We start from the raw sequence: 27,788 nt of genomic DNA on the forward strand, positions 1-27,788 counted from the left end.
CCAGGCGAGCACCCATTTCCTTGATCTAATAGGCCAAGAGGGCTGCCTTTGGCTTCCTCGCAGGCTGGCCGGCGGGCACTGGCCCCAAATGTGGACGCCCAAGTCCAGCCCTGCACTCTGCAAAAGGGGAGCACGGGTTCCCCAACAGGCAAGGGAGCCACCCGAACGCTGACTGCTCGGCTCGCCCTGGGCACAGCAGAGGCTCCAGACCCAGACCTCATAAAGTGCTGGTGATGTCAAGGTTTCAGCCCTTCCCAGAACCGGCCCAAACCCCAGGGCCCGGGAGACCCGGAAACCCCAGCCCGCCGGCACGCCAGCAACCTTCACCGCTAGGCCCGCACCCCCCGCCCCTCCTCAGCCTCCGTGGGCAGAGGCACTCCAGGCGCCCTTCTGGGTGTGAGGAGGACAGAGGAGAGGTGAGCTTGTGGAGTGGCCAACGAGGGCCAGAACCCCTGCTCTGCCAGCCGCCAGCTCCTGTTTGTCTGAGGCTCAGTTTCCTCACCCGTACAGCACGGTCTGTTAGGGATCCTGCTCACGAGGCTGGGGGCTAAAACGTGACGCTTCTGGGAAGTTGAGCCTCCATACCGGGCACCCGTGACCAGAGCGGCCGTCACGGCATGACTCAGAGATGAAAGGGGAGGTGGCCTGGAGCAGGGGCCCTGTGAGGCTAGGACGAGGCAACGGGAAGCCAGCCACGGCCAAGGCCTGGGGCCGCAGCGGGCAGCCGGCGGGGGAAGAGGATGCAGCAGGGCTGGGCCGTGGCGCTGGCTCGGCTCTGTCCCGCCCTGGGACTCAGGTTGCTCGTCCCTAACACGAGTTCTCAGTTCCGTTTCGGCCTGGGAAGCCCAGGTCCGCCTGTTGTAGGAGCGCCTGGAGTGTTTGTTCTTGAGAACTGCGAATTTACCTTTAAACGCTGGAAGCAGAGCTGGGAGGCCGGGCTGAGGACATGAATGAGCTCCATTCACCACGATGGTGCCAGCCCTGAGGCTCAGCCTCCAGGCCCCACCCGGGCAACGGTGCCAGGCTCCACGGGCGCCGAGGGCGGGACCGGGCAGCGAGGCCTCCTGGCAGCACCCTGGCTGCATGGGCCAAGGGGGAGGGTCCAGCCGGGGCTGGGTATCGAGCTGGCACCTTCACAAGGTAACAGCCAAGCCTCTGTTCCCTCTGTGGTGGTGTGGCTCGAGGGGTGCGGAGGCGCGGCTGACCCAGCGAGCGGCACGTCCCAGAGGGAAGTCTGGGGTCATCCTCTGTGCGGTGCTGACTGCCCTCCCCGCCTCCACTGCCCGGGAGGCAAGTGAGGCCCGGAGCCCTGTGCTCCGGGCCTGGTGGGTGGGAGGAGCCCCCGAGACCTCCCTGGCCCAGCCTGAGCCCTGCCGGGGGAGCCGGGCTTGGACATCCCCAGCCTTCTCCAGCGGGGAGAGGGCGAGTGGGCCCTACCGTCACACCCAGGTCCCGAGGTCCGGGCAGGTGCACAGGGGTGGGGGTGGTGGGGCCTGTGTTAGATGCACCTGCAACTGTGGAAAGGTGTGAAGACGGGATTGCACCTCCAGAGTAAAACCCCTCTGAGGACGGCACTGGTTGCTCAGGGAAATAGCTTATTCTTTGTCGCCAAAGAAGTGGGGGGCTGGTCGTTGTGGGTGAGAGAGGGGTGTCTTTATCTTCATGCAAAGCTGCAGAGAAGTCTAGTGTGGCCTGGGGGTGCTCAGGGGGCCCTGCTGGGAGGTGCCTTGGGCTCCGCGGGGAAGAGGCCGGGCCCAGCCCTCAGGCTGCCCAGTGGCTCGAAGCCCTGAGCTCCCCCACTCGCCCACCGAGGGTCCTTATCCTTCCGGAGCCTATTTCCCTTTTGGGGCTCCAGCTTGTCTCGGGTCGTGGGGGGGGTGGCTCAGGGGAGCAAGGCCCTGGCTTGCGTCTGCCCTTAGGCTGCGGGGTGCAGGCAGGAGGGCTCCCTGGGAACAGGGTGGGGTGGCAAGAAGCAGTGCAACAGCCCCAGACTGAGCTGGAGGCCTCGGGCAGCGAGGCAGCATGGCCGCGCTGTCCTGGCAGAAGCCCAGTGCAGAGCCGGTGCGGGAGATGACTCAGACCTCCACTCACGCCCGCAGGGATGGGAATGGGACATTCGGGCCTCCCCAGGCAGCCCTGGCTCCCCACTGTCACCAGAATCTGTGTTTCTCCACACACACACACACCCACCCCCAGTATCGCGTCCCTCATTGGAAGTGTTTGCAGGAGGGCAGGGCCTGTGTGCTTGACTCACCCAGGCCTGGATGGAGTCACTACAGCCCTGTGCAGACAAGAGAGCAGATGTGGTGGTGGTCCAGCGCCCACAGGGAGATGCAGGCGAGAAGGCCTCAGAGCTGCCCTCTGCGCTGGCCAGCGCAGGAGTGGGGCAGCCCCTCGGGCCCTTCCTAACACTGAGAGTCTGTGACAGCAGCTGCTCCCCTCCCTTGGTTGAGCTTATACTCAGACACTCAGCATGCAGTTTCCATGGCAACCGGGGAGGAAGCCTCCACCCTCGGGCCTCGTACAGCAGCACAGCAACACAGACCGAAGGCAGGAGACGCTCCATCTTTGAGCTGGGCCAGGTGTCCCTCTCCACAGGGGCACACAGGCCCAGCCCTGGCTGGCTGGCCAGACCACACTGTCCATCACTGTCTACTTCTTGGGAGTGGGGGAGGGCCTCCGGGTGTTGAGGGTATCTCACTCTCCCTGGCGGGCAGGGCAGTGGGCAGGGAAGAGGGGAGGTCCTTCTGGTACCGGCTCCTGCCTGCAGTGCCCTGGGTGGGTGGCACTCCCAGTGGGAGGGGCGGGGGTGGGACTGTTACCGAAGGATGGTGCCTCGCCCTCGACAGCTGCCCCTGGAGGCTCTGGGCCTTGCTCCTCCTCTGCGCGGAGGCTGCTGTGATGTGCAGAGGTCCAGCTCTCTGCTCCTCTCAGAGCAGTGGCTGTGAGGGCTTCTCCCCACATCCCCGTTTATGGATGTGGAAATGGGGGCTGTGAGGGCCAGCCTGGCCTGCCCAGGCCCCTCTGCCCCAAGGAGAGCTTCCGATGGCCACAGCCACCCCTTGGTCCTTGCCATCCCCATGCGGCTCTTGGCCTCAGGCAACGGGGAGGTGCCTGGGGACAGAGCTGGATGACCGGGGTCAAGTCCAGACCAACCTGGTTAGCGCTCCTCACTTCTTCCTCCCACAAGCCTAAGTGCTGACCGCGCCAGAATGGAGAATTGATTAATGAGGCTAATGGATCGATGAGCCCCTGACTGTCCCCGGGGCTCATCTGCACGGGCGGCACAGAGTGGGTGGTGCCGCAGCCTGTGCGGGGGCAACAGGGCGAGCTGGGGGTGCTGCCGCCCACCCCCTGCTCTCTCTGGGGTGGGCAGCGTTCCCCCTCGGCTGCCCAGGGTCAGTGCACCCATTCCTCAAGTCTGGGCCCTCGAGCCCACGGAGCCACACTGCCCCTGCACCCTGTGGGCCCTCGGGACACCCAGGCCAAGATCGACTGGCACGGCCCTGCCGCACAGGCAGCTCACTCCCCGTGCCCCTCCTGCCGCCGCCTTCCCCTCCACCAGGCACAGCCACGGCGCTTCTCGGCACCCCGTCCCCCCTCCAGTCCCTCAGCATGTTCCTACCCCACCCTCTCGTGTCCCTGGGACCTCAGAGGCCTCCCAGTGCAGGCCCTGATCCCCTACTCTGACCCTTGGCACCAGACGCCCACTCAACCAGCCCCACCCCCCATCTTCTGTCTGACCCCCTTTCTCCCTGGCTCACTTCAGCTTTAGGGCTCCCTGGGTGATGTGAGTGGGTCAGGCTGAAAGGAGTGGGGGCCTGAGCGAGGAGCCCTGAGGCAGCCCCACCCCAAGCCCCCATGGCTGCCTCGGCTGGCCTTGGACTTGACCTCACCCAAGAGTCTCAGGTCCTGCCGACCAGGAGACGGCAGTTATTCTGGGCTGTCGGGAAGTGAGTCACGGTAGAAACGTGGTCGACAGGCAGTGACAGGAAGCTGGAGGCCCAGCATCCCTACCACCGACACTGGCGTCCAAGATCCAAGCCCGGCCTCGCCCGGCACCTTTCCCTGGACGTCAAGCAGTCACCCTCGGAAACAGAGAGAAGCAAGGGGCAATCCTGGCTTAAGAGAACTGAGGCCCTAGGGGCGGACACATGTGCACTGACCACCCAGTGCCAAGCCAGCAAGCTGGGGCAGGTGGCATGGAGGGAGGGCACTGTCTGGCTGCCTCTGCCAGGGGAGGCAGTACCCACGAGTGGACACAACCCCCCGACAGAGGCCAGGGTCCCGGAGTCGGGCCATCGGCTCTACCTGCAACTGTCCAGTTGACGGCACCTCCAGCCACACCTGGAATCTCCTTCCCACCTCTCCCTGCCTCTGCTCCGTGTCTCTGCAACCTGGGGTCACTTCGCTGCCCTGTGCATAGCCCTCCAGCAGCTCCCATCCCAGCGGGGTGACCCAGCACCTTCTGCCTGGCCCCAACTCATCCCCGCGTGGGGCCTTCACCAGGCTGTCCTCCCCTGGGTCCCGGCGGAGGGGTGGGCTCTCAAGGGCATCCCTGAGCCTCCCTGAAGTAGCCAGTCGCCAGCTGGAACCCTTCTGTTGATTTGCTGTGGCTTTGAGCACCACCACCCGGTCTGCGGGGGCTGCTCTCTCCAGCGCCCGGCAGGGTGAGTGGTCTGCTGGCCGCGGGGCCACGGCAGGCAGGGCTGGATGGTGCGGGATGTAGGTGGTCGGTAAGGCGGCCGTGTGCAGGGGTTACAGTGAGAGGACGCCGGGTGTCGCGTGTCCTGCCTGTCCAGGTGGTCGGACCTGGCCACTGGGGAGGGGCCCGCCTGCGCCCCCAGCCTCCCCTCCTCCCAACCAGGACCCTGACACTTGGCAGCGCCGGGCCTCCCCCGCTCCCCGCAGCAGGCTCCGTGCCGTCCTGGCCCTTCGCCGGCAGTGGCCTGTGTCCCTTCTCGCCTCGGCGCCATCGTGGAGCAAAACGAGGGTAAAAAGCGTTTACAGGCAGGTGCCCTTCTGGCTTTAAAACCATCAGGAACCCCCTGACCCGCCGGGGATGAAGGCTCGGGGTTCATCTTCCTCCCCCAAACTCCGGGGTTTGTGCGGCGACCCCAGAACCGACTCCACTGTGTGTCCCCATCGGTGCCCCAGCTCCTGCTGCCCTGACCCCTGGCCTCCGCGCCACCTGCAGACGAGCAGCCCGAGGGGCCGCGGAAGTCGCGGCCAGAGTGTGGGAATTAGCGAGCAGCACAGAGGAATTAGTGCTTGGGGCGGTGCATCTCGCGCCCCACAGTCCTGGTGCTCACAGCCCTTGGCCCCCCTCCCCAGGCACGAGAAGGGGGCTCAGCAAAGGACCACCGCCTCTCGCCTCCCAGGGGCCAGCTTGCTGCAGCCCAGGTGGGGGCAGGAGGAGGCTCAGCCCTGCACGCCTTGGGCCAGTGACAGATGGGGCTTCACTGGGGTGGGCGTGTGTTCCGACGGGTCCAGAGGTCAGAGGCACCGTTTGTCCGCTGCCCCCCATCGAGTGACAGCTGTGGCGCTCGTAGTAACAGCGCCGGCCAGGCCCGCCACTTCAAACAGTAGGGCTGTTTAAACAAGATAACAGGCTGCGGGGAAGCTGTGCTCGGGCCCTAATGGCCTGAAACCCATCCTGAACCTGCCAGGAACAGCGGAAGCTCAGCCTCGGGCCACCTCGCCTGACGCCACCTGTCCCCACCCCAAGCTCAGCACCCACCTTCTCCAGGCAGCCTGTTTGTGGGTCCCCAGTCTCCCAAAGTATACGGCTCAGAGGGGGCTAGGGTGACCCAGAGTAGTAGCAAGTGTGGCAGCCCGCCTGGGGGGCTTAGAGGTTTGTGTGCAGGGTCCGTGACAGCACCTGAGGCCCAGCCTCTTTTCCCTGCCCTCGTCCTCCCACCCGGACATCTGCCCCCGGAGAGGAAGGACCGCGCCCTGGGCCCCACCGTTTCCCCACGGTGCCCGGCACGGGGCTGGGACCGGGGTGCGTCGGGACGAGTGTGCTCCACCGAGCGCCCCCCTTCCACTGACACAGCCATGCTGTCCCCGGCGTGCTGCGAGTTCTCAGGAGCCAGACAGCCCAGATGGACCAGAGGTGGACACATGATGACCCCGGGGCCACACAGGCAGGTCACTGCCCCACCCCAGCACCAAAACACGCTCATGCCCTGGCTGGGGACTTTGCCCACCTGACCGAGCTGTCCCCTGGCAGTCTGTGTGGCCAGCCAGCCCCTGCACCCCAAACACACATCATTCTTCTGCTCTCTGTTCTCACTGAGACTCAGAATCAATGACCGACAGGATCTCAGAGCCAGAAAGGACCATTCCTGATCCCACAGGCGTCCCGTAGAGCCCCGGGCAGGTGGGACGAGGGCAGTGGGCATCTCGTAACTTTGGATGGGGGGGGGGGACTAAGTTAGAATTGACTCCCAGCTTCCCAAGGCCACACTTGGAGCACTTGCTCTGCAAGGGCTGGAGCTCCTGTGTCCTGCTCCCAGCTCCCCATGTCATGCCCAGGCCCAGGGAGGAAGGCTGGCAGCCTAGGATGAGGTCCGGGCTCTGGGTCCCACCTCCCCCCACCTCATCCGCCCACCTCCCCCCACCTCCAACCGCTCCTGCTCCCAGGGAGGATGCCTCTTCTAAAGCCCCAGTCCTTCCAGTCCTTTTCAGCTTCAGCTGAAATGAGAACTGTTTTCTATTTGTTTTTGTGTTAAATCTTGCTGGCTTGATCCAAGCCCCCCTGCTGTCAGTCACTGACGGGAAATTAGCAAACAGCATGATGCAAGTGCGCGCAGGCCTGGCCTGGCTTGCAGACCATCACTGCCACCACGGGAGGCAACGGCAGTGCAAACAGCCCTCCTGGGACCAGACTGAGGACCCCCTGGGCCCCAACACCCTTGCCTAACACTGTTCAGCAAGATGGAGCTTCTGCACCCCTGGGCACAGCCCTGGGCCACCCCTCCTGCAGGAAAGGCTGGAGAGCCATGGGCAGCAGGTGGCCAGTTCCTGCAGGGACACGAGAAGCTGGGGACAGGGCGGGGGGGGGGTGGGTAGACATCTCAGTGGGGAACCTCTGCTTGTGGCCAATCAAGATGGATTTCAGAAATGCTCATCCTTAGGAAGTAATATTTGGGCCACTGCTGCCCGTTATAACCCTGGCTTCTCCATCAGCAGGGGGTCGGGGCTGGGCAAGGGCAGTCTTCCGGGGTCTCAGCTCCATTGAGAAACTGATCAAAGTGACAGAGCCTCTCTCAGGAAGGATGCCTACACGTGCTGTGCAGCCATACATTCGGGACGCGGTTTAGGGAATTCCGCAGGACCTGGGACCACGGCAGGGCCCTCGAGCCTGGGAACACTGCTCCTACCTGTGGAGCACCTGGCGCTTTATCCTGCCCCAGATGCTGTCAGTGTGGCTGACATACCCCACACCCTGCTAGGTACTCGGTGGCTGACAGCGTTCTCCCGGTGCTCGCCCTGGCCAGCACTGTCCAAGCCTCTCAGCCCCCTTTGCAGGTGAAGCGGGGGGATGAAGAAGCTGGGTGGGGCCCTGTTTCTGGTTCCTAAGTCCTTGTCTTCGCGTCACTGCCTCTTGAGTGGGTCCTCGAAACCTCACCCCCCCCCCAGCTGTGACCACCCGTATCACTCCCAGGGCTGGGCCAGCCCATCCCCCCAGACTGGCAGTACGGCAGGAGATACCGGGCCACGGGCTGGGCCAGCCCATCCCCCCAGACTGGCAGTACGGCAGGAGACACCAGGCCACGGGGTCACAGCAGCTGTGCCTGGGGACAGAGCACTGGGCAGGAGCAGGAACAAGGTTCGGGGGAAGGGCGTGCCAGAGGCCGGCTGGTCAGCAGCTCATGGCTGTGGTCTCACTGAATCCAGGCTGGAGTCACATGCAGTGTCTCCATCCATGTCCTCCACAACCATTGGGGACAGTAGGTTTCCCACCCCCATGGGCTCCTTGCTGTCCAGAAGAGACCTCCTGCCCTCCCTGGGCCCCACACCACTGCAGCAGGGGCTGGGATGCCCCGGGAGGAACATGTGCTGTGTCAGGGCTGGTGGTGCCCAATGCCAGGTCCCCTGGTCAGCTGTGCTACAAAAGGCCAGCCTGCTAGGTCTGGGCATCAGAGGAGAGCGTGGTGACAGTTCTGCCCAGCGCCTCCTCTGTCCTGGTTCAGTGTGGTCTCTGGCCTTGGTGACGCCACATCCTGATGCCCCAGGCTGTGCTGGGGGTGGGACTTGGCACCGGGACCTGGCCCAGGTGGCCCAGCTCTCCATGGCCCCCCAAAACCCCTCGGTACTGAGAGGCACTTGCAGCCTGGCTCTGGGAAGTCTGAGCAGGAATGGGGAGTGGGGGGCTGGGTGGTTGTCTCTTGTGAGAAGAACAGGAAATGGCAGGAGGGCACTGTGTTCCCCGCAGGCCTGTGTGATTCCCATAGCCTTCCCAGCCACCAAACCAGGCAGGGTGGCCCAGGCCACAGGGGAGGCCACGGGGCTGACCAGGGTCTAAGCTCCACTGCTGGGCATCCCCCTCCATCGGAGCGCCAGCCCCAGAGTCCCAGGCCCTGCAGGCACCAAGCACAGGCGCCTGGCAGATGTCAGAACTGCATCCTGTCCTTGAGCCATGGATCTGTCGTCTGGCTTTGCAGACAAGGGAGCCACAACTGGACCAGCTTGTCCAGCTGAGGACACACAGGACTGGGGCTGCATGTGGCTGGCCCCCTCTCGCCTCCTGAGGTCCTGTCTTTGGGCAGATGAGGCTGAAAGAGGAGCCGAGGGGGCGTCCCTGGAGCCGGCAGGCAGTAAACAAAGGGCCGGGGTGGGAAGCCGCCCAAGAACTACAGGTTGCCCCAGTCAGCTGCTCCAGACTGTTCTTTCCCCAGCGGCTGGTAGTTGGCTACAGAGCTGGTTTCCTGGAGCCTGAGACACAGGCCCAGAGGCTATGGCTTCTGGGGAACACGGAGCTGTGCCATGTGGCTTGGAGGCTCTGGGCCTCCTCAGCCAGGACGCCGTCAGCCTTCCCAGGGTCACCGAAGGCCCGAAAAGGTGTGTGGGGCTGTGGCCTGGGGCTGGCCTCAGCAGAAACCTCAGGACATGAGGCCCAGGGCCTCTGGGTGACTGTGGTTTTATTCATGAAATTAGAGCAAACACATGAGCTGAGGAGACACCAACTAGGGGTGATGAAGACAGGGTCAGGGTGAGCTGTGGCCCAGGTTCCCGGGCCAGCCTGAGTCGGGTCTCTGGATCTGAGGACATGTGTCCAGTGGGGAGCCACGTGCAGGGAACAGGGCCACCTTCTGCTCTATCCGGGGGGCCCCCCTCAGATGACCATGCTCCCTTCCCTAGCGGACTGTATTCAGATCTACCAAAACACTAGACTGTCAGAGCCAGAGGGGCCTGCGGGGGGGCGGGGGCGGTCCCCGAGTTCCATTAGCACAGAAGCCTTTCTCGGTGTTGTTCAGGCCAGTTGTCTGTGCTGGTTACCGAGGGTCCCCCGTGGTCTCAGCCAGCTCCCTGGAGCCTGTTCTTGCGAAGTGGAGAAGTTGTTTTTCAGTTCTCAGATTATAGAAATCCCTTAAAACAATAATAATCTGCGTCTTAAAAACCTCTCTGGGTTCTGACGTGTGCGTAAGGAGTGGGGCTAATGCGCTCAGGAAATTAACTAACCCGCCGGCCTGGGCGCTGAGTGGGATGCGGGCTGGGGAGGTCCCTCTGCCCTGAAGCTCCTGGTAAGTGCGGGATACAGATGTTCCGCGGGGTGCAGGGACATTGAGAAGAGCAGATCACCTGGCAGAGAGGATGTGCGCAGACATGGGAGCTGCAGAGGCCCCGATGAGCCCTGGCAGCAACGTCTACCCCAGGCGGTGCTGGGAGTGGGGCTTGGCACCCGGGACCTCGCCCAGCTGGCCCAGCTCTCCATGGCCCCCCAAACCCCTCGCTCCTGCCTCTGTGGGCCGCCCCCACAGGCCCCACGACGCAGGCTGGACGCGCAAGGTCGAGCCCAGATTACCATCCCCACCTTCATCCCCATCTGTCCAGGCCCTGCTCCCTTCTCCCCTGCAAGGCGGTCTCTAGGGCAGGAGGCCCCCTGGGGTTCTCTGGACCCAGAGAGCTGCTGCACTGGGGTGCCTCGGGGCCAGCCACAGCCAGCATGGGGCCAGCGGATGTGGGTACTGGGGGAGCCACTCTAGCCTCCAGGGGTTGCTCAATGCGGTCCCCATGTGACCTCAGGGGAGGAAGGGCCACAGTCGCCTCTGTCCCTCACTGCTTCCTGAACAAGCCCCATGGGGCCTGTCCTCAGGCGGGGACCCGGGAGGCCCGGCTGGAGCAGATTCGCACGTGAGTCCAACATGCTGACAGAGACATGGCAGAACCAGCCGGCTCCAGGCTGCTCCCCTGTGCAGAGGCTTGATTCTCGTGAATCTGCCCGGGGAGAGCATGAAGCCATCTGGCAGATGACCATTCGCAAGCAGGACGAACGTGAACAGAAAAGACAGGTGTGGTCACAGGGCCAGAGCAGGGAGGCGCTGGGGGGTCACAGAGGAGGCTGACAGCTCTTTAAAAGGATGCAGTCAGTGAACACTGTCATTCACCGATGAATGAGCCTGACGGGCAGGCCCTTCCAGCCCGGGCCCGGGGGTCACCGGCTGCAGGAGGCTGGTGAATGTTAACATCTGGCTGGGGTGGGGGCCGGCTGTAGAGGCTGCCAACTTCCATGGTGTCATTACTCTCACCTGGCTGATTTTAAGCTACCAACATCATGTCAAACAGCTCACAAACTTCTTAAAAACGGAAAAATTGGCACTTGTGAGCTGGTGCTGGCCAGCCACTGCCCTCCAGTGGATGGGTGTGCTGTGCAGGTGGGGGCCAGCACTGCCCACAGAGCGCCAATGGCGCCCCCCTCCTTCCTCCCAGGGCTGGTCCGTGACCTGGCAAGAGGCTGACCCCAACCTGCCTATGGGGGAAGGATCGCAGCCTCAGATCTGAGGGACACATGGACACCCCCATGCAGATTCCACCAGGGCATGTGGCAAAAGCTGTCGTGTGGGAGAGGTGGAGCGTGGACGGGGTGGGGGGGCACGTCCCACCTGCTCCTCTGTGTCCAGTGACAGCCTGTGCCTGGGGTGGGGGGGCGCTCTAGTGACGTGGCAGGAGGTGGCCACCATGGAGGGGCGGGCACACAAGGATCCCAGGGTGAGGAGCGGGGCTGGAGGGAGGCCACACTGAGTGGCAGGTGGCCTGGCTGTCCTTCTGTCCTTCCGTCTGGCTGACCTCTGATGGAGGACCTATTCTGGGCACGAGCTGAGCACAAAGGGAGCAGGAAGCAGGAGCCCTTGGGAATGCCCAGTGTGACAGGGCAGGGAGAACGGAGGAAGTTGCCATAGAGAGGGGCCTCGTGCTCGGCTGCCCTGGGAGCAGGGGAGGGCCAGCTGCGGCTGCTGCCTCTCCACCCACCCTCCCCCTCGCCCACACGAGGCTCAGGGCCCACAGAGGGGAGGACCACATGGCCTCAGCCCCCTTAGGGCTGAGACAAGGGCCAGGCAGTGGAGCGAGGAACCCGGCTAGTGCCAGGGCCGGAGGAGCCCGCACAGAGGTGGGTACTGTTCACAAGCGCCGGCAGCGGCTCTGGGCCACCAACGATCCGGCTGTGAGTGCACACCTGGCCCCCTCGAGCCGCCACATGTCTCCAACACTTGGGAGGGGTAACAGGCCATAGAGAAAAAGGGCTGGGCTGAGCCTGGAGGGGGACGCCAGCGCGGGGAGCGCTCGGGGCCAGCTGAGCCCTGTGCTCGCTGCACCCGGTGTGAGAGGCCGTGGTGGCCCTGCCGGGGGCCTGGCCCTCTAGCTGCCTTTGCCTCCTGGCTCTGGTCCAGGAGGCCTCTGCTGTCCCAGGGGCAGCGTGGTTTGCAGAGGTCAAAGGTGCATGTGGCCCTGGCACATCACGAGACCAGAAGGAGCTGCTGGGGAGACCAGTGCCTGGTGGGGAAGGCTGGTGGCCTCTGGCGGGTCAATGGCACGCTTCTCTGGCTCTGTCCCAAGTCCCCACGGCACGGTTCCTGGAACTATGTCCTCCACCGGGTCGGGAGCAGGAGGCAGAGTGGGGACCTGCTCTGCTGGAGCTCCCTGTGGTCCCGCCACTGAAGGGGTGGGGGCTGCTGGGCCAGTGCCAGCCCTGATGGCCACTCAAGTCCCCCGAATCCTGCTCCCTGCCCCCACCCTGGGACCCATGATGAGTGATATCTGGGCCTCAGTGTCCTCATCTGCAAAGCTGGCTGGTTAAGGGCACTAAAGGGTACGTCAGGTCCCTTCCTAATCTAAGCCGGGTATCATCCACCTCTTGCATCTCCCACCTGTAACCACGTCCTTTGCACAAATGCCACCCCCTCTGTCACCAGCAGGTGACGGTCAGTTTTGCCGCAGACCCAGGCAGCACCATTTCCTGACACAGTGCCGTTCATCGTTACCACTGAAACGCGCTCCCTTTTTGGGCTGAATGACAAAGCACACTACCTGTAGGACAGCCTGGAGCAGCGCCCCTCCTCGGGCACACTGCACACACACGTTAAGGCCTGCGGCTGCACCCAGCAGGGGCACGGCAGGTATACAACAGGCGCACGGCAGGTATACAACAGGCGCACGGCAGGCCTGCTGACAGCTTCACCAGGAAAGGGCAGCGAGCGGGCCGCTGAGGGTGCTCCCGGGAGAACACTGACACCTCACAGCTGCCTCGTCCTCCCCTTCTGAAGGACCCCCCCACCATGCAGAGGCCATGGGTCCATCAGCAGGTGCGCTGGGCTGAGGCTGGGTGGCAGGTTGACAGCAGGGTGCTGGGGTCCCACCTGCCAGGTACTGAAGGGGGGGGGCTTCAGGGGCTGCCTTGTGGGGTGGGCGCCCAGGCGGGCCATGGCTGAGTTCCTCATCTTTCTTTACCCTGGGAAGAGGCCACGAGCCAGGCGGAGAAGGAAGTGGCTCCCCAAAGGGCGGGTGGGGCAGGGCAGCCTGCCTTGGCCCCAGGCAGCAGGTGTGGCTCGAGGAGGGCCCATGGCTGCGTGAGCTTGGACTGTGACCTGTCCTCCCACCTGTGATGGGGACCCTGGGCATGGCTGCCGCCCCACAGGACCCACCAGGTGACGCGTGACTGGGCTGTGCTCTGGCCTCCTGTGCTGCCTGGACAGCCCCGCATGGGGACAGTGAAGGCCCCCTGGTGTCTGCAGGACTGCAAGGGGGGATGGGCCCTAGGCAGGCCAAGGACCCATTAAATCCTCCTGGGACGAGGGCCCGGAATCGTCACCAAGGCTGAGCACAGCTCCTGGGATCTGCTGGTTGCCATGGTCCACAGACTCCTGGAATCTGCCCCCTGCCCAGGGGCTGCCCTGCACGTGCCGCAGCCCTCCATGCCCTCTGCGCCCAGGGGCCTTGACGTCACCCTTGGGAACGCGCTGACGCGTCACCCTTGGGAACACGCTTGACCAGCGGGCAAGTGGGGGTGGGGCAGGGACTCCTCTACCAGGTGCAGGGAGTGGCAGGGGTGGGGTGGGAGGAAGCCACAGGCGCTGAGCGGGGAGGAGCTCCGAGGAGCCGTGTCCAGAGCCTGGCACCAGGCCCCGGGAGCCTCTGGTTTCTCCTGGCCGCCTGGCCTCTGCCAGGGCCCTTGGAAAGGAGAAGACAGGGTGGCAGCCCAGTCCCAGCCCCTCTGCAGTGCTTGCCTCCCCCAAGCACGGAGAGGCGGGCTGGGCTTTCCCCAGGTGGCAGTCAGACCACCTCGTGCGCCGGCGGCGGTAGGACTCATGGCTGGTATTGTCTCTGCTCAGCAGAGTTTGTTCTTCATCGAGACACTGCTGGTAGAGCATGAAAGGTCAGAACCACTTGGAATCCAGTGAATTTCCAGCCTTGCTTGAGTTTCTCATCAAGAATCTCCTTTTCTGGTGAACAACCACCTCCCCAGGCCTGCCGAGTCCAGGTGGTGGGCAGGCAGGGGGCGCGGGCCTGGCCGCTGGCCTCTCCCCTCAGGAAATACTGTGATGGCCCCAGAGCCTAGCTGCTTTCAGGAGGAGGACGTACGGGCCTCACAGAGAAACCTCCGCAGGGGCCGCCCGTCCACCCAGTCATCGACGTGACCCAGCCAGGCGGCTACCTGCTCGCACACAACGGGGCCACTGTAATGAGCAACGGTGATGGAGGGGTGTGCGGGCACTGGGCGGGGGTGACGCCTGACATAAGACCTGGAGGACAGGGCAAGCGGGCAAGGGACGAGGGGCAGGGGACAGGGTGGCCACGTGCTAAAGGCTGGAGAGCTCGGAGCACGTGGGAGTGAGCCGAGCCTGCGAGGCCAGAGCAGAGAGGAGAAGGGCTGTGGGCCGCGGCGACAGTGGGCGGAGCTGGGAGGGCCTCAGGCAGAAGCCCTGGCCTGGGGCCCATCTTTGAGGACACTTGGGCCACTTGGGCCGCCAACCCGTCACAGGCTCTGAGCAGGAAGGGCAGCCACATGCCTCCATGAAACACGGGACCCATGCGGGGACCAGGCTCCTTGCCCCCATGACCCGGCACACCTGTGGGCGCAGACACGGCAGGCAGGATGTGCCAGCAGACAGTCTGGGAGCCCACCCAGCACCGAGGGAATTCACCACGCCCGTCCTGGAGATGACAGATGTGGCCCCCAGAGGCCTCCGAGCACAGGCCACCACCGGCCTCAGGACACAGCCGAAAACAGGCAGGCACCCGGAGAGCGAGACGGCTGGAGCCCAGGTGGCTGCAGACCTGCCCAGGCACCCCGCTTCGCCTCAGGGCCTGGTCGGCCCCAAGCCCTCTGCCCACGGTGATGCCTCATCGAGCAGCCTGACCTCGCTCCTCCGCTGCCCAGACCACACGTGGCCCTCAAGTGGGGGCGGGAGGAAGAGGGACAAGACTCTGGGGGACAGTGTTGGGAGCAAGACGGGCTGGCCCACAGGGAGCTGCAGACTGTCCAGGCCCATGCTACTGGGACACGGCTCTGCCTCCTGTCTCCGTGGCCTCCTACAGCTGCTCCCCCTTCTCCACCAGGCTGGGCCTCCGTGCAAACCTGAAGAGTGTCGCATACCCTTCTCTACTCGGAAAGCCAGTCAGGTGCCCAGCACAGTGGCCACCACCTGCAGCCGCCCGCAGAGTTCCTGGGGCTGCAGCCCAAAATTAGGACTCCCTGCTGAACCCAACGAATAAAGCCATCACCTGCCTAAAAAGACCGGGTGTCCCTTCATTGCATCGCCCTGTCGCCTGGTCCCCTCATTTCCCAGCATGAAGGATCCCCCTCAAGAACATCATTACCCCTTCCCCTAGGTCCCTGCCAGCTTGCCACCTCCCCGAGCCCCTGGCACCCCGCCCAACACACTTACAGCTCCTTTGCAGGCTCCCTGTTTGCCCCCATGCCCCCCCACCCTCAGGATCAAAGACCTCTTAAGGGCAGATGCCAGGTCTTTGCTCGGTGCCTGCCTGGCACAGACCCTCTGCTGTGGGGCGGCCCCAGCCACACCCACCCCTATCCGTCTGAGCGGCCTCCACCACCACCACTCCTGGGTGCCCTGGGAGACTGCAGCACCCGTGCCTGGGCCTCCTGCCTCGGTTGGACCTGCAGTGCACTGCCCACCCTCTTCTTGCCAGGGGCCTGGCTCCCACCTGCCGGCAGCTCCCCGCAAGCCTCCACTGGCTCAGCACCGGGTCCAGGTTGTCCCTCAGCACCTCTTGCACTGCACCCACCTCTGGGGTCTCCCTGCCACGTGACTCTGAGCTCCCAGCCCACAAGGTGGTTCTCAGCCTGGGAAGAGGGCCTGAAGGAATTACCACCCCTACCTGACCCCTGGGGATTAAACCTCAGAAAAGGTTCTTAACCCTGTGGCTGACGGACTCTCAGGACCCAGACAGGGTTGCGGCGCCGACGTTCCTGGGACGGAGCACGGTGCCCAGCTGGTGGGAGCCGCTGCATTTACTGAACTGCCACACGGACCAACAACCAGATGCCCGGCCTGTGCCGTGTCCTGTAGGGCAGCCAGACTCTCTCTTGCCTCCAGGGTCACTCCCTGTGCACCTGGCCGCACTCAACCTCACCTGCGGCGAAGCCCCTCGTGGTGCCAGCTTCCCCTCCCCCACCCCCAGGTGGCCAACACGCTCTGGGAGCCGAGGAGCAGGCCCTGCTCAGCAGAGAGCTGGCCCTCTGCACCCCGAGAGCATCAGGCATGGGGTGTGCGGTCTGCTCGCAGCACCTAGGTGAGGCCACCTGGGCCTGTGAGCACCACGAGGGCAGTGCTGTCTGCAGCCAGTGAGGGTGGCATAGCACAGAGGGTATCCCTGCCCGGTGGAACCCAGGGTGGGGTTAGAGTGGAGCTGGGGACCCCCCAGCTGGGGCGGCCACCGAGAGCTGCCCTCCAGGCAGACGTCCTGACAGCAGGCGCTACCCTGAGGTCCTCGCTGGAGCCGCCCTGGCCCCCCTTGGACAGCAGCCACTCCCCTCCCGCCCTGGACACAGCCAGGATCCCGCCGGCTCCCACGTGGCAGCAACGAGCAGAAGAAGAGCCCAGTCACTCACTCACCGTCTGGTTGTCCTCGTAGAGCTTCAGGTCGTAGCCACTAAGCTCCACGCAGAAGATGATGGCGGTGACGCCCTCAAAGCAGTGGATCCACTTTTTGCGCTCTGACCTCTGCCCGCCCACGTCCACCATCTTGAAGGTGAGCTCCTTGAAGGTGAACTTGTTCTCCACGATGCCCGTGGTCATGTCCCGGGAGCGCAGGATGTCCTCCACGGTGGGCACGTAGTCGGGCGCGGCGATGCGCTCCAGGTCGTTCAGGTAGTAGGCCGCGTTGTCCTCCAGGTGGTACTCGCTGGAGCGGCCGAAGCAGGCCTGCGCCCCGGGGTCGGCCCACAGCCGCCGCATGACACCCAGCAGCTCAGGTGTGATCTCGCCCTTGCTCTCGGCGGGGCCCGTCAGCGCGAACAGCTGCACGGCGTCGTAGGCGCGGTCGGGGTTGTGGAAGTCGATCTTGAGCGCGGCCAGGGCACGGATGATGCGGGTCAGCGAGTCGATGGCGTTGTAGATGATGAGCGGCTTGTACTCCTTGCAGGCCTCCAGGTTGAAGCCGCCGCTGTGGATGATCTTCATCTGCTTCACGATGGTGCTCTTGCCCGAGTTGCTGGTGCCCAGAAGGAGCAGCTTGATCTCGCGGCGCTGCCGCTGGCTCTCCGAACGCAGGTGGCGGTCAATTCGCCGGGACCGCCGTGCTGCCTCTTTCTCCTCTGAGCTTTGCCGACATCCCATGGTCCGGCAGCGGCGGGCCCAGACGTGGAGCACGGGATGGGGCGCCTCTCCCGGTGGCCACCGAGCGGGGGAGCTGAGACTCGAGGCAGGTGCGCCCAGTGGATGGGAGCCGGTGCCCTGGAGCGCTCAGTGTGGGTGGGGGGGCGAGGCCATGCCCCACTGCAGCCCTTGCCCTGGCGCCTCCTCTCTAGCTGGCATGGCTCTTGCGCTGTGGGAGGCGGCTGAGCCCTCCCTCAGGGACACTCCACCTCCCAGGGCCACCGCGGGGCCAGATGCACCGCAGTCATTCCCTGTCCTCCTGACGGTGGGAAGCCGTCTGGTCGCTGGTTGCTGGGGTGATGCTGCCGAGTGTGGCTGGAGGGCTGGCTGCCAGTAAGGATGTCACGGGCTCTCCCTGTGGTCCCCCTGCCTTGGGCATCCGCCTTCACCTGCCAACAAGGGAACAGCATGAGCCTCCTCCCACCGCAGGCTGGGTGGGCAGGGAAGCCCTGGATGGCGGGAAGCGGCCTGGGGAATGATGAATCAGAGCCCCCCCCCCAGTGGAGCTCAAACCCCAGCAAAACATGCCTGACTGCCACCCTGCACCCCTCCCGCCGGCCAGCTGGCCTGAAGCTGGCGCTCAAGGAAAGAGTGCCCACAGCTAGGCCAGGACCAGGCCTGAGGGTCTTCAGAGGGGAGAGAGCACAGCGACCCGCCACTCTGCCCTGCCCACCCGGACCCGGCGACCTCACCCTCGCCGAGCCTCAGACCTCCGTCTGGTGGTGGTTAGGACTCCATGTGGTGGTTCCGGACCCTCTCCTGCAGCTGCTGGCGCTGCACCCACATGTTTACCATGGGGTCCCAGACCAGGGTAACTGGGTGCTACCGACTCTTACCACCTCCCGGGAGTGGGGCCACTCCTGCTCTCTCCAGGGCAGGGGCTCTCAAATGGGCAGGGCGGTGGCCAGGTGTGGGCGGCAGGACAGGCCAGAGAGTAATGCAAGGCCATCGGGAAACAGCAAGTCCAGGGCAAGGCAGGGGCGGCCCAGAGGCTACCTGGTCCCAGGCCAAGCCTTTCAGGTCCCCTGCCCCCGCTGGTCAATAAGGAGCAGCTGTGCTCACACCTGGTGCCGGGCCTCAGCACCAGCTCTCTGCCAGCCCCCTGTTGACCCGGAAGTCTGGTCTGCATGCTCCTCCCAGGGCTCCCCCGACCACCTGCAGCAGCTGGGCTGGGTCCTTCCCACCAGGGCATCCCCAGAGCTCAGCCTCTGCCCCTTCCTGGGAGCCCAGGACGGCACCCCTCTCACCCCATCCACACAGCCTCTGTCCCTGCCTGGCTGCCTGCCCCCTGCAGCACCCCCATCTTGCCATGGTCAGCATCCACCCTCTAATGCCCCCGTTCTCCCCACAGCAGGCCCTGGGTGGGAAGGACCCCGAGTCTTGTCCATGTCCCCCTACCTGCCCGTCACTCTCCCAGCCGCCTCCATGCCTGCCAGTCCCCGCCATCCTGCCCTGGAGCTGACCCCGAGCCCGTTCTCTCCCTGGGCTCCCCCTGCCGCTCGGGGGGACCCTGATGCACCCCACTGCTCTCAGGGTGGCGAGTGTCAGCCCAGCTGTGTGGCCGGGCCCATGACCCCCGTCTCAGAGCCTGTCCCTCACTGATCACAGCACACCCAGAGCTGGTCCCCAAGAGGTAAAGTGGCCGGCACAGAGCCTGGTACCCAGCCAGTGCTCCCCCCACCCCCATCACCTGTGAGCGCCCCCCATTCTGCCACCTGGGCCTCCACCCTGTCCTGCCCCGCCCTCCGCGGCAGCACTTGGGCCCGGCACACAGCAGGTGCCCGGTCGGCAAGGGGGGAGGGGTTCAGCCTTGGGGCGCTGAGTGTCTCCTGCTTCGCCGCAGCCCCACAGCCCACGGTGGGGGATGTGTACCAGGAGACGTCTCTGCTGAGAGCAGCGACTAAACGGCTGGTCATTCAGCACAGCCCCAGCAAGGATGGCGATCACGCTTAGAACAGAAGCCCCGAGATGACCCCCCTCCGGGAACGGGGTGGGTGCTCTCGAGCGAGTGTCGTAGGACGATGCATATAGGACACACACCCACAGGCACGTGCCCCCCAACACACACATGCGTGCACGTACTGTGTGAGCAGAGGTCTGCGAAGTTATTTTCCAAGCAGCAATGAGCTCTATGTTGTGAAATTACAAGGGATTTGTGCATTTTACCATGTTTCCTATACTTCCCTCATGAACTGTGTCATAAGAAAGGTTTACAGACAAGAGTCCCGCCAGGGACTTGCCCTGGACCATAAGTATGTGCGACAGGGACCCAGTGGTTGCTCCCTGGTCCCTGCTGATGACCCGGCCCTGCCCTCGGCCGGCAGCCCTGGACATCTGGCTCCAGCCCAGCGTCTGCCCAGGGCCCCCAGTGCCCAGCCTCCTGAAGGCGATGCTGGCTACACTGGGGGAACCGCATGTTGACATTTCCGTTTTTCTCAGTTTTGTGTCTTAAAGTCTCAGGTACAGGCAGGCCCCAAGTGGCCAATTCTCCCTCAGCTGATCAGCGACAGGGACAAAGGTCACCCAGGAGAGCAGGTCCCTCCCGTTGTCTGGGGCCCCCAGAGACAAGCAGGCCCCCAGGCGCTGGGTCTCCCTGTGGTGACCCGTCTCTCGGAACATAGTTTAACCCGGGCAGGTGACACGGCATGGGGTCCAGTGGGCCTGTCCCCTGCCTCCGTGCAGGGCTGCACCTGAACAGACTGAACCGTCGGCCGCGTCCTCGCAAGCGCCGCACACGACCCCCCGCACCCAACCCCATGCAGCCTGGGGAGCCCACCCTCCACCTGGCTCTGGCATGGGACCCCTGCCTGCTCCTCACGGGCCAGCTCAGGCCCTCGTGGCCACCAGCGGGCACCCCACCTCTCCCTACCACGCCCGTCCCTTCTCTGGTCTCTCCCACCAGACTGAGGCCCTTACCAAACACCACATACAAAAATTAACTTAACATGGATCAAAGACCTAATATTGTAAGACTCTTAGGAAAAAGCGTAGGGCAAAAGCTGCCTGACACTGGGCTTGGCACTGATTTCTCGGATAAGACACCAAAGGTACAGGCAACAAAAGAAAAAACAAACTGGATTTCATGAAAATTTTAAACTTTTGTGCACCAAAAGACAGTATCAGCAGGTAAAGAGGCAATCCATGGAATGGAAGAAGACATCTGCAAATTGTATACCTGATAAGGGATTAATATCTAGAATATAGAGACAACTCCTAAAATTCAACAAAAAACCCAACATGATTCAAAACTGGGCGAAGGACTTGAATGGACATGCACAATGAAGATACATGAATGGCCAATAAGAACATGAAAAGATGTTCATCACTAATTACTAGAGAAATGCAAACCAAAACCACACTAAGATACCACCTCACACCTATAAGGATGGCTACTATTGAAAAAATCCCAGAAAACAGTGAATACTGACAGACATGAAGAAATTGGAACCCTTGCGCACTGTTGGTGGGAAGGTAAAATGCTGCAGCTACTATGGAAAACAGTATGGAGGTTTCTCACAAAAATAAAAACAGAACCACCTGATCCAGTAATTCCACCTCTGGGTACCTACCCAAAAGAATTGAAAGCAGGGTCTCAAAGAAATTTTTGTACACCCATGTTCATAACAGTATTATCCACAACAGCTAAGAAGCAGAAGCAACTCGTGTCCACTGACAGACAAATGGACAAACAAAATGTGATAAAAATATATACGGGAATGTTATTCAGCCTTAAAAAGGAAGGAAATTCTGACACCTGCCACAACATGGATGAGCCTTGGGGACATTATGCTCAGTGAAACAGGCCCGGCACAAAAGGACAAATACGGCAGGATTCTAATTACGTAAGGTCCTTAGAGCAGTCAGGTTCATAGGGACAGAAAGTAGATGGTGCCAGGGGCTGGGGAGCTGTTGCTTAATAGGGTCAGAGTCTCAGTTTGGGAAGATGAAAAGGTTCTGGAGATGATGGTGGTCACGGTTGCACAACGACGTGAATGTACTTAACGCCACTAAACTGTACCATTTAAAAATGGTTAAAATGGTAAATTTTGTTATTTGTATTTTAACACACCCATGAGAAAAGTGGGGCTGGCCATGTGGTCCTTGACCAGTGCAGCCACAGGGCAACGGAGGAGTATATGGGAATCGTGGCTGGGGGCAACTGTGCGTGTCGGGCCAAGTCTGGGAGCCAACTGCCACCTATGGGGTGGTGGAGCCTGGGGCTGTGCGCGGACACAGGGAGGGGGGTCTGTGAGCAGGGGGACCTTGGGACAGCCCCACCCCCTCGGAGGCTCCTGCCAGTTCGATCTCTTTGGGTCTGACTGGGCTTTCCTGGACCCCTGAGGACGTCCCCAGTCAGCCCTGAGGCACAGGGCCAAGGGCAGGACAACCACATCATTCCCTGGCCAGTAACTGTTCATGAGTCCCCAGGTCCCGACACCCAGGATGCCCCACCACAGTGCTGTTGGGTCTGGCTGGAAATCACTGAGGAGTGGGGGAGGGAGGGGCACTCGTGGTGGGGGGGCAGGGGTGCCATGGCGTGACCGGGGAACCGAAGGAAGGCAGGGTGGCTGGACCGAGACAGACGAGAGAGGCACAGGGAGGGAGGAGGGGGCGGGCCGGCCAGAGGAGCCCCCAGCGCGGGTGCACATCCGTGTTGTGGTCGCATGCCTGTAGATCTGTGCCTGTGTCCGTGTGCAGGACGGCACACGTGTGCACACACTGGTGTACGTAGTGCCTGCGTGCAGGTCCATGTACGTGTGTGTAGGGAGGTGCACATGCACATCTGTGCCGCTGCACATGGCATGTGGGGAACAGGCATGCACGTGGAGGAGTCAGGGCTCTGTCACTCAGTTACTTACTGGGCCAGCCGGCGGTGATGGAGGGGGGCCACTGCTGAAGACCCTTGATGGAGAAGGGTGGGCATCAGACCAAATGTAGCAAGTGAGCAGTGGTGAGGGAGGGGCCCAGTTCCAGAGAGTGGGGTGGGGTGGGGGAGGGGGCGATGCAGGCTGCACAGGTTGTGGGGCCGGCGTCTGGGAAGGAGGTGGTGAGGAAAATGGGACTGCGGGTGCAAAGGCCCTGAGATGGGGACGTGCCTGGCATCAGAGGGACAGCAGGGATGCTGGAGGCTGGCGCCGAGAGTGAGGGGCCGGCCTCTTCCCTGAGTCAGGCGTGAACAGCAACCCTGGACCGGGAAGGCTCTGCACGCAGCAGTCCAGGGGACGGGGCTGTGGTTGGGTTCAGGGCGCCCCAGGGTCTGGCCCCAGGGCGGGAGGGGGGCTGTTCTTCGAGAGGGGACGCTGGGGAGAAGCGGCAGGTGCACCCCTGGCAGGCTCGGTCTACACATGTGGACCCACGGGGGCCCCCCAGCAGCTGTGGGGAGAAACTGGGTCCTTCGAGGGTCTTGACAAGCTCCATCACAGCCCCTCATAGGCTTCCCGGACTCACTGACCTGCCTACCTGTGGACCCCAAGGCTGCAAGGGCAGGACCCCAAACCCAGAGCCCACTCAGCAGCCCTGTGGCTGAAACCTGCTCTCCTTCCTGTGGTCTCAGGCACATACTTCCCTTCAAAACCTCCCTGCCCTGCCCCCGACCCCCAACCCCGGACCCCGGCTCACCGCCTGGCAGGCCCACTTGCCCTCCTGTCACACTGCCCTTCCCCAGACACAGCCCTCTCAAGTCTCATGTCACGGAATCTGGTGACGGCCTGGAGCCATGGGTGGGGACACGCTGCTGCCACCTCTCTGGGGCCTTTGCATATCTGGCGCCCTGTACCCTGGACGCTCCCCCATGGCCTGGCCCAGAGCTCCAACCACGTGACACCCGGGTCCGCTGTCACCCTCTTCGCAGCTGTGTCAGGAGCTGGGGCGGAGCAAGGCTGTGGAACGCCAGCCCCTGACCTGGCTCCCAGCAGCTCCTCCTGCCCCCACCCCCGACGCAGGAAGGGAGCCCAGGGTCAAGGTCACCTAAGGTGTTGCACCCAAGCCAGGCTAAGCCAGAGGGTCTCCAAGGACAGATTGCTTATCGGCTTACTGGCCTGAGAAGGCCTGGACCCGGCGGGTGGGGCACCCTCCTCACAGGTCCTCGCTCCCTCTGAGAGAGACGGGCCCAGCCCCTCCCTCTCCAGACCCCCTCTCTGCCCCAAGGAAAGCCTGCTCCACGCTGAGCCCTGGGCCACTAGATCAGGGTGTGCTTGAGAGGGGGCGTTTGAGGCCCAAGCAGAGGTCACTCAGGTGGGCCAGCCGTGCGGGGCACGGGGGGAGGATCCCAGGGCAGAGGGCAGTCCAGGTCACAGGGCCAGCAAGGCCGAGTGAGACCACCCACCTGACACCCCGGCCAGCGAGTCCCCAGCGCCAGAGTGGGGACCAGGGCTGTCTGAGGTCCTGGGCCTTTTCACCCCCAGAGCCTGCCCCTTGCCCCCGCGGAGCTAGGTGGGGCTGTGACTCAGCACCGCTGTCCCCCTCCACCTGCAGCTGCTCCTGGGCCCCTGCAGCCTTCTGTCGAGGCCTGGGGGGGGCCTGCCTGAGTCCCAACGCCCATGTCCTGTCCACACGCCTCTGTCACTGGCCTCCTGGGCCTGAACCACCCAAGTCGTTTCCATCTTCTGAAGAGTGGGTCCCTCTCCCCGCCCTCCAGAACTGCCATCCCCGTGTCAGCTCCCTCCCTGTGGCCGTTACCGCTGACCCATGTGCTCCCCGCTTAAGAAGGACCCGTTTCCCACTGCCGGTGCGCAGCCGGTGAGCTGGAGCCCAGAGTTCCGCTTTGGGTGGACATTTGAGCCCGAGTGACGGGTCCCTGTGCGCCTCTCGTTGGGTCTTCTCGAGCCTGGCCTAGACCCGCCCGTGGCGCCCAACAGGCCCGTGTCCTTTGCTTGCGTGCTTCTGACCACTCCCCGCCCCTCTGCTCCCCGCCCCCACCAGCCTGAACTCAAGCTGCGGCCCCACGACAGGCCTTTTACCTCTAGGCGCAACAGCCCCTGCCCGGCCAGCCCGGGCCCGCAGACCCCATGGGGCAGTTTGCATGTGCCCTCGGACTCAGGGCAGCTGAGGGCTGGGCCTCAGGGAGGGGCCTCCTCGGGAGAGCTGGGCACCAGGGGGCCAGGGAGAGGGCCTGGCTGCACCCTTGGCCACTGGGGCCCCGACCTCTGTCCCGAGAGTACAGCTCCCTGCCTCAGCTTTGCGGGGTGTCCAGAGCTGGGCACGGCACCCCAGTTGTGGAAACTGAGGTTTGGGGAGGGGGGCGACTTCCTCAGGGCTGCCTTTGGGGGCCTGCAGGGCTCGGGCCCGTGGGTCCTCCAACACCCAGGACCCGCCGGCACCCACAGCACCACTGGTCACCTGTTCTGTTATTTACCCCGTGGTTTTCTTTAAACTGACTTGCATTTTCGCTTAGGCATCTGTGCTTTAAAACTGGCCTCGTGTTCCTGCTTTGAACGGAAAGCCCAAGTCATAGCTCAGACAGTAGGGACCCAGAACAGAAGTGGGGTCGCAGCTGCCAGCCAGGGTGTTGCCAGGGAGGCTGTGGCCCCGCTCCTCCTGAACACGGGATCAAGGTGGGTGGGGGGAGGGTCCAAACTGGTATTTTCCCCTTGAAGGAAAAGGACAGAAAGAATAAAGGCTGCCTTCTGGGGGAGGGTGGTGGGGCTGCTGCTCACAGCTGTGGCCTCAGGCCACCTCCATGGTTTTGGTGGCCACCCGGTCCCTGGGATGCAGAAAAGTATACCCGGGCCTGACCCCCTCCCCACTGGGACCCCTGGGCGGTGGCATCAGCGCTGCACCCCACGGCCTCACTCAGGACAGACACTGTCTCTCGTCTCAGAAAAGTGCTCCACCCCTGATCCGCTAGTTCCATCCCATCAGGGCCCCCCCGGCCCTCCCAGTAGGCCATCAGTCGACCCTGGGCCCTGTCTGATCATCACGGTACCCTCGGGGGACCGAGCCTGTGTGTCAGGCTCTGCTCTGCGCTCGGGGACATGGGGTGAGTCTGGGCACCGAGGGGCTTGTGTTCTGGTGGGGGGACTGGTGAAGAGCAGCGCCGTGGAGAAGGGGAGAAGGTGTGTGTGGCGGGCGGCCAACTAGCGGGATTGGGGTAGGTCCGAGGAGGTGACGCTGGAGGAGACAGACAACAAGAAGCCACCAGTCATGCAGGGGAGGGGAGGGGGCTAGGGTGGGGACAGCTGGGGTGACACTGACCAAGGGCTCGGCTGGGCAGTGGGGGAGCCTGCCTGGCCTGGGCCCAGCTCAGGGCAGGTCCATCCCAGGAGCGTCCCTCTCACAGTTCCCTAGGGAGCGGCTCAGAGATGGCTGCCCTGGCAGGGACCCCCCACCCCCCCAGGGGCCAGAGGGCAGAAACTGTCCCCCCGGAGACCCCTGTTCTCCCAGGGAGCTGCCACTGGTGGCAGGAGGCAGGCACGGGTTGCATCACCAGCCTGGATCCAGGCATCAGGGAGGATACTGGCAAGAGGCTTCCCTGGAAAGGTCTGCAAAGCAAGCGCAGGCCACGCCTCCCTCATACCCTATAGCTCGTGGGCCTGGCAGACATCACACACGGCAGAATCCAAACGCTCTGATGGTTTCTGATACAACAACAGGTACTTTTGGACTAAAAAGCCACACCTTTCCCTCCGAGGAGATGACCCCTGCTTACCTTGATGCCAGTAACATTGGAAGGGGACAGGGACAGGCCGCCCTCCCGGATGCTGCCCTCTGGGCAAAGCCGGCCTCCCTGGTTGCGTCTCCTACCCCCACACCCACAGCGCCCTGCCCACCCCGCCACCCAGCTGAGAACGTCCCCCCGGAGGCCAGCGAGAGCCTCCCTCCTGAGCGACCCCGGCCACTGCAGCACCGGCTGGACTTATCACCCGCCCAGAGTGACCTTGAGCCCAGTGTCTGGCGCCCCTGCTGGGCAGTGGAACCGGACCTCACCCAGGACGGCCCTTCCTCAGGCGCTGGCTCCTCCTGCCCGGCCACACCCGACCCCCGTGCCCCCTCCCCAGGGCCCCAGCTCCACCTCCCTCTGAGCAGGTGCTCGGGGAAGATACACAGAACAGACACTGCTGACTTGGGGACCCCTGACAGCCACCCCCCAGCCCACTGGACCAGGCCCCGGGTGAGCTTATCCACACACCCCAGCCTGCCTGCCAGGCCCACAGCGGGTCTCCCCTTGAAAGCAGCCCCCTTCCTTCGCCTCCTCCTTGCTCCCTGCTTATTTTGGAGCCAGAGTCTGAGCAGATGGGAGGAGGACAGGGGCTGGCGGGCAGCGCCGCCAGCAGCAGACAGGCTCCAACAACTGGCTCTGCCCTGGCCAGGCAGCCCCTTGGCCTCAGGACCACTACAGGGGACGGGAGAGGCCCTTCCCTTGGCCCCGCACTGGCCCGTGGCTCTGGACACCCCAGCCATGTGTGCAGCCTTCCGGCCCACAGCCGCCATGGCCGACCAGACGAGCTGTGATAGCATCGCCTGAGGAACACTGACTCAGGAGGAAACCAGGCCAGAGATTTCTCCAGGCCGGGGGTAAATAAATAAACAACACCGGAAGGTTCCACACTCAAGGGGAAGGAGGTGCACTCACCAAGAGCCTGGCTCTAGGTTTCCGCAGCAAGGGAACTGCTGACCGTCACTCAGGCCCCTGGGCTGGGTGGGGACTGATTTTCCTGTGCCCTGCCTCTGTGCGTGGCCCCCCATGATCCCAGCCCCCGCCCTGGTCACCCCCAGGTGGGACCCTCTCTGGCGAGGGCTCTATAGACCTCCTTCCCTCACAGCTCCTTTCCTGTTTTTTCTCACCTGGAAGGTGAGCACTGCCTCCGTCCAGCCCCTTTTCCTTCCAAGCCCTTCTCACCGCCTCCTACCCCAGCCTCCTAATCACACGCAGACCTGCAGGCTGCGGGATCTCAGTCTCCAGGCCAGCGTGGCTCAAAAAAGTCAGATGCCTAGCCCAGTCCCAGGTCCGAGGAAGGGCCCAGAGCATGCACACCGTCCAGCCCCATGGGTCCTCTCGAGGCCGGTGGCTGGCCCCGGTCCTCCCCTGAGACAGGCCACCCCCGGGAGTGTCCAAGCCCACAGTGGCCTTGACCCTGTCTGGATGCGGTTCTCGAGAAGCAGAGGCTGAGACAGGGATTCTCAGGCACGTGACTGGTCGAGGACGAGAGCTGAGGGGGTCGGGTCGCAGGACGGGCCCCGTCGGGAACCGGGCAAAGGTGTGGATTCTGCCACTGCTTCGCCTCGCCTCGGCCTGACTGACAGGGAGTTCTGGAGCGTGAAGGAAATCAGTGCTGCCCCACTCGGAGGGAAGGGCAGTTCTTGTAAGCAGGCAGTGGGAAGGGGAGCTGGGGGCACTGGCCAGCGTGTGCCCAGCACACCTCCCTCTGTTCCCCCACCCCTTCCTAACAGGGCCAAGGCCTCAGCTCAGGGCTGGGCCTGACCTCAGGGGGCCTCTGCCCGGAGCCC

The 27,788-nt window shown here is 63.7% G+C and overlaps 2 protein-coding genes across 4 annotated transcripts in view; one reads left to right on the forward strand and one right to left on the reverse strand.

Moving 5' to 3' along the window:
- Positions 1–27,788, forward strand: part of RSPH14 (radial spoke head 14 homolog) — a 62,110-nt gene that overhangs the window by 16,992 nt on the left and 17,330 nt on the right. The window lies entirely within an intron of this gene.
- Positions 1–27,788, reverse strand: part of GNAZ (G protein subunit alpha z) — a 42,240-nt gene that overhangs the window by 5,943 nt on the left and 8,509 nt on the right. For all 3 annotated transcript variants that reach the window (XM_030836197.2, XM_060310237.1, XM_070046946.1), the window contains one exon: positions 16,581–17,731. In XM_030836197.2, coding sequence (XP_030692057.1) covers positions 16,581–17,303 — 723 coding nt within the window. In that variant the 5' untranslated portion in view covers positions 17,304–17,731. The remainder of the gene's footprint in view (positions 1–16,580; positions 17,732–27,788) is intronic.

The sequence above is a fragment of the Globicephala melas genome, chromosome 13, assembly GCF_963455315.2.
Source record: "Globicephala melas chromosome 13, mGloMel1.2, whole genome shotgun sequence".
NCBI classification, from domain to species: domain Eukaryota; kingdom Metazoa; phylum Chordata; class Mammalia; order Artiodactyla; family Delphinidae; genus Globicephala; species Globicephala melas.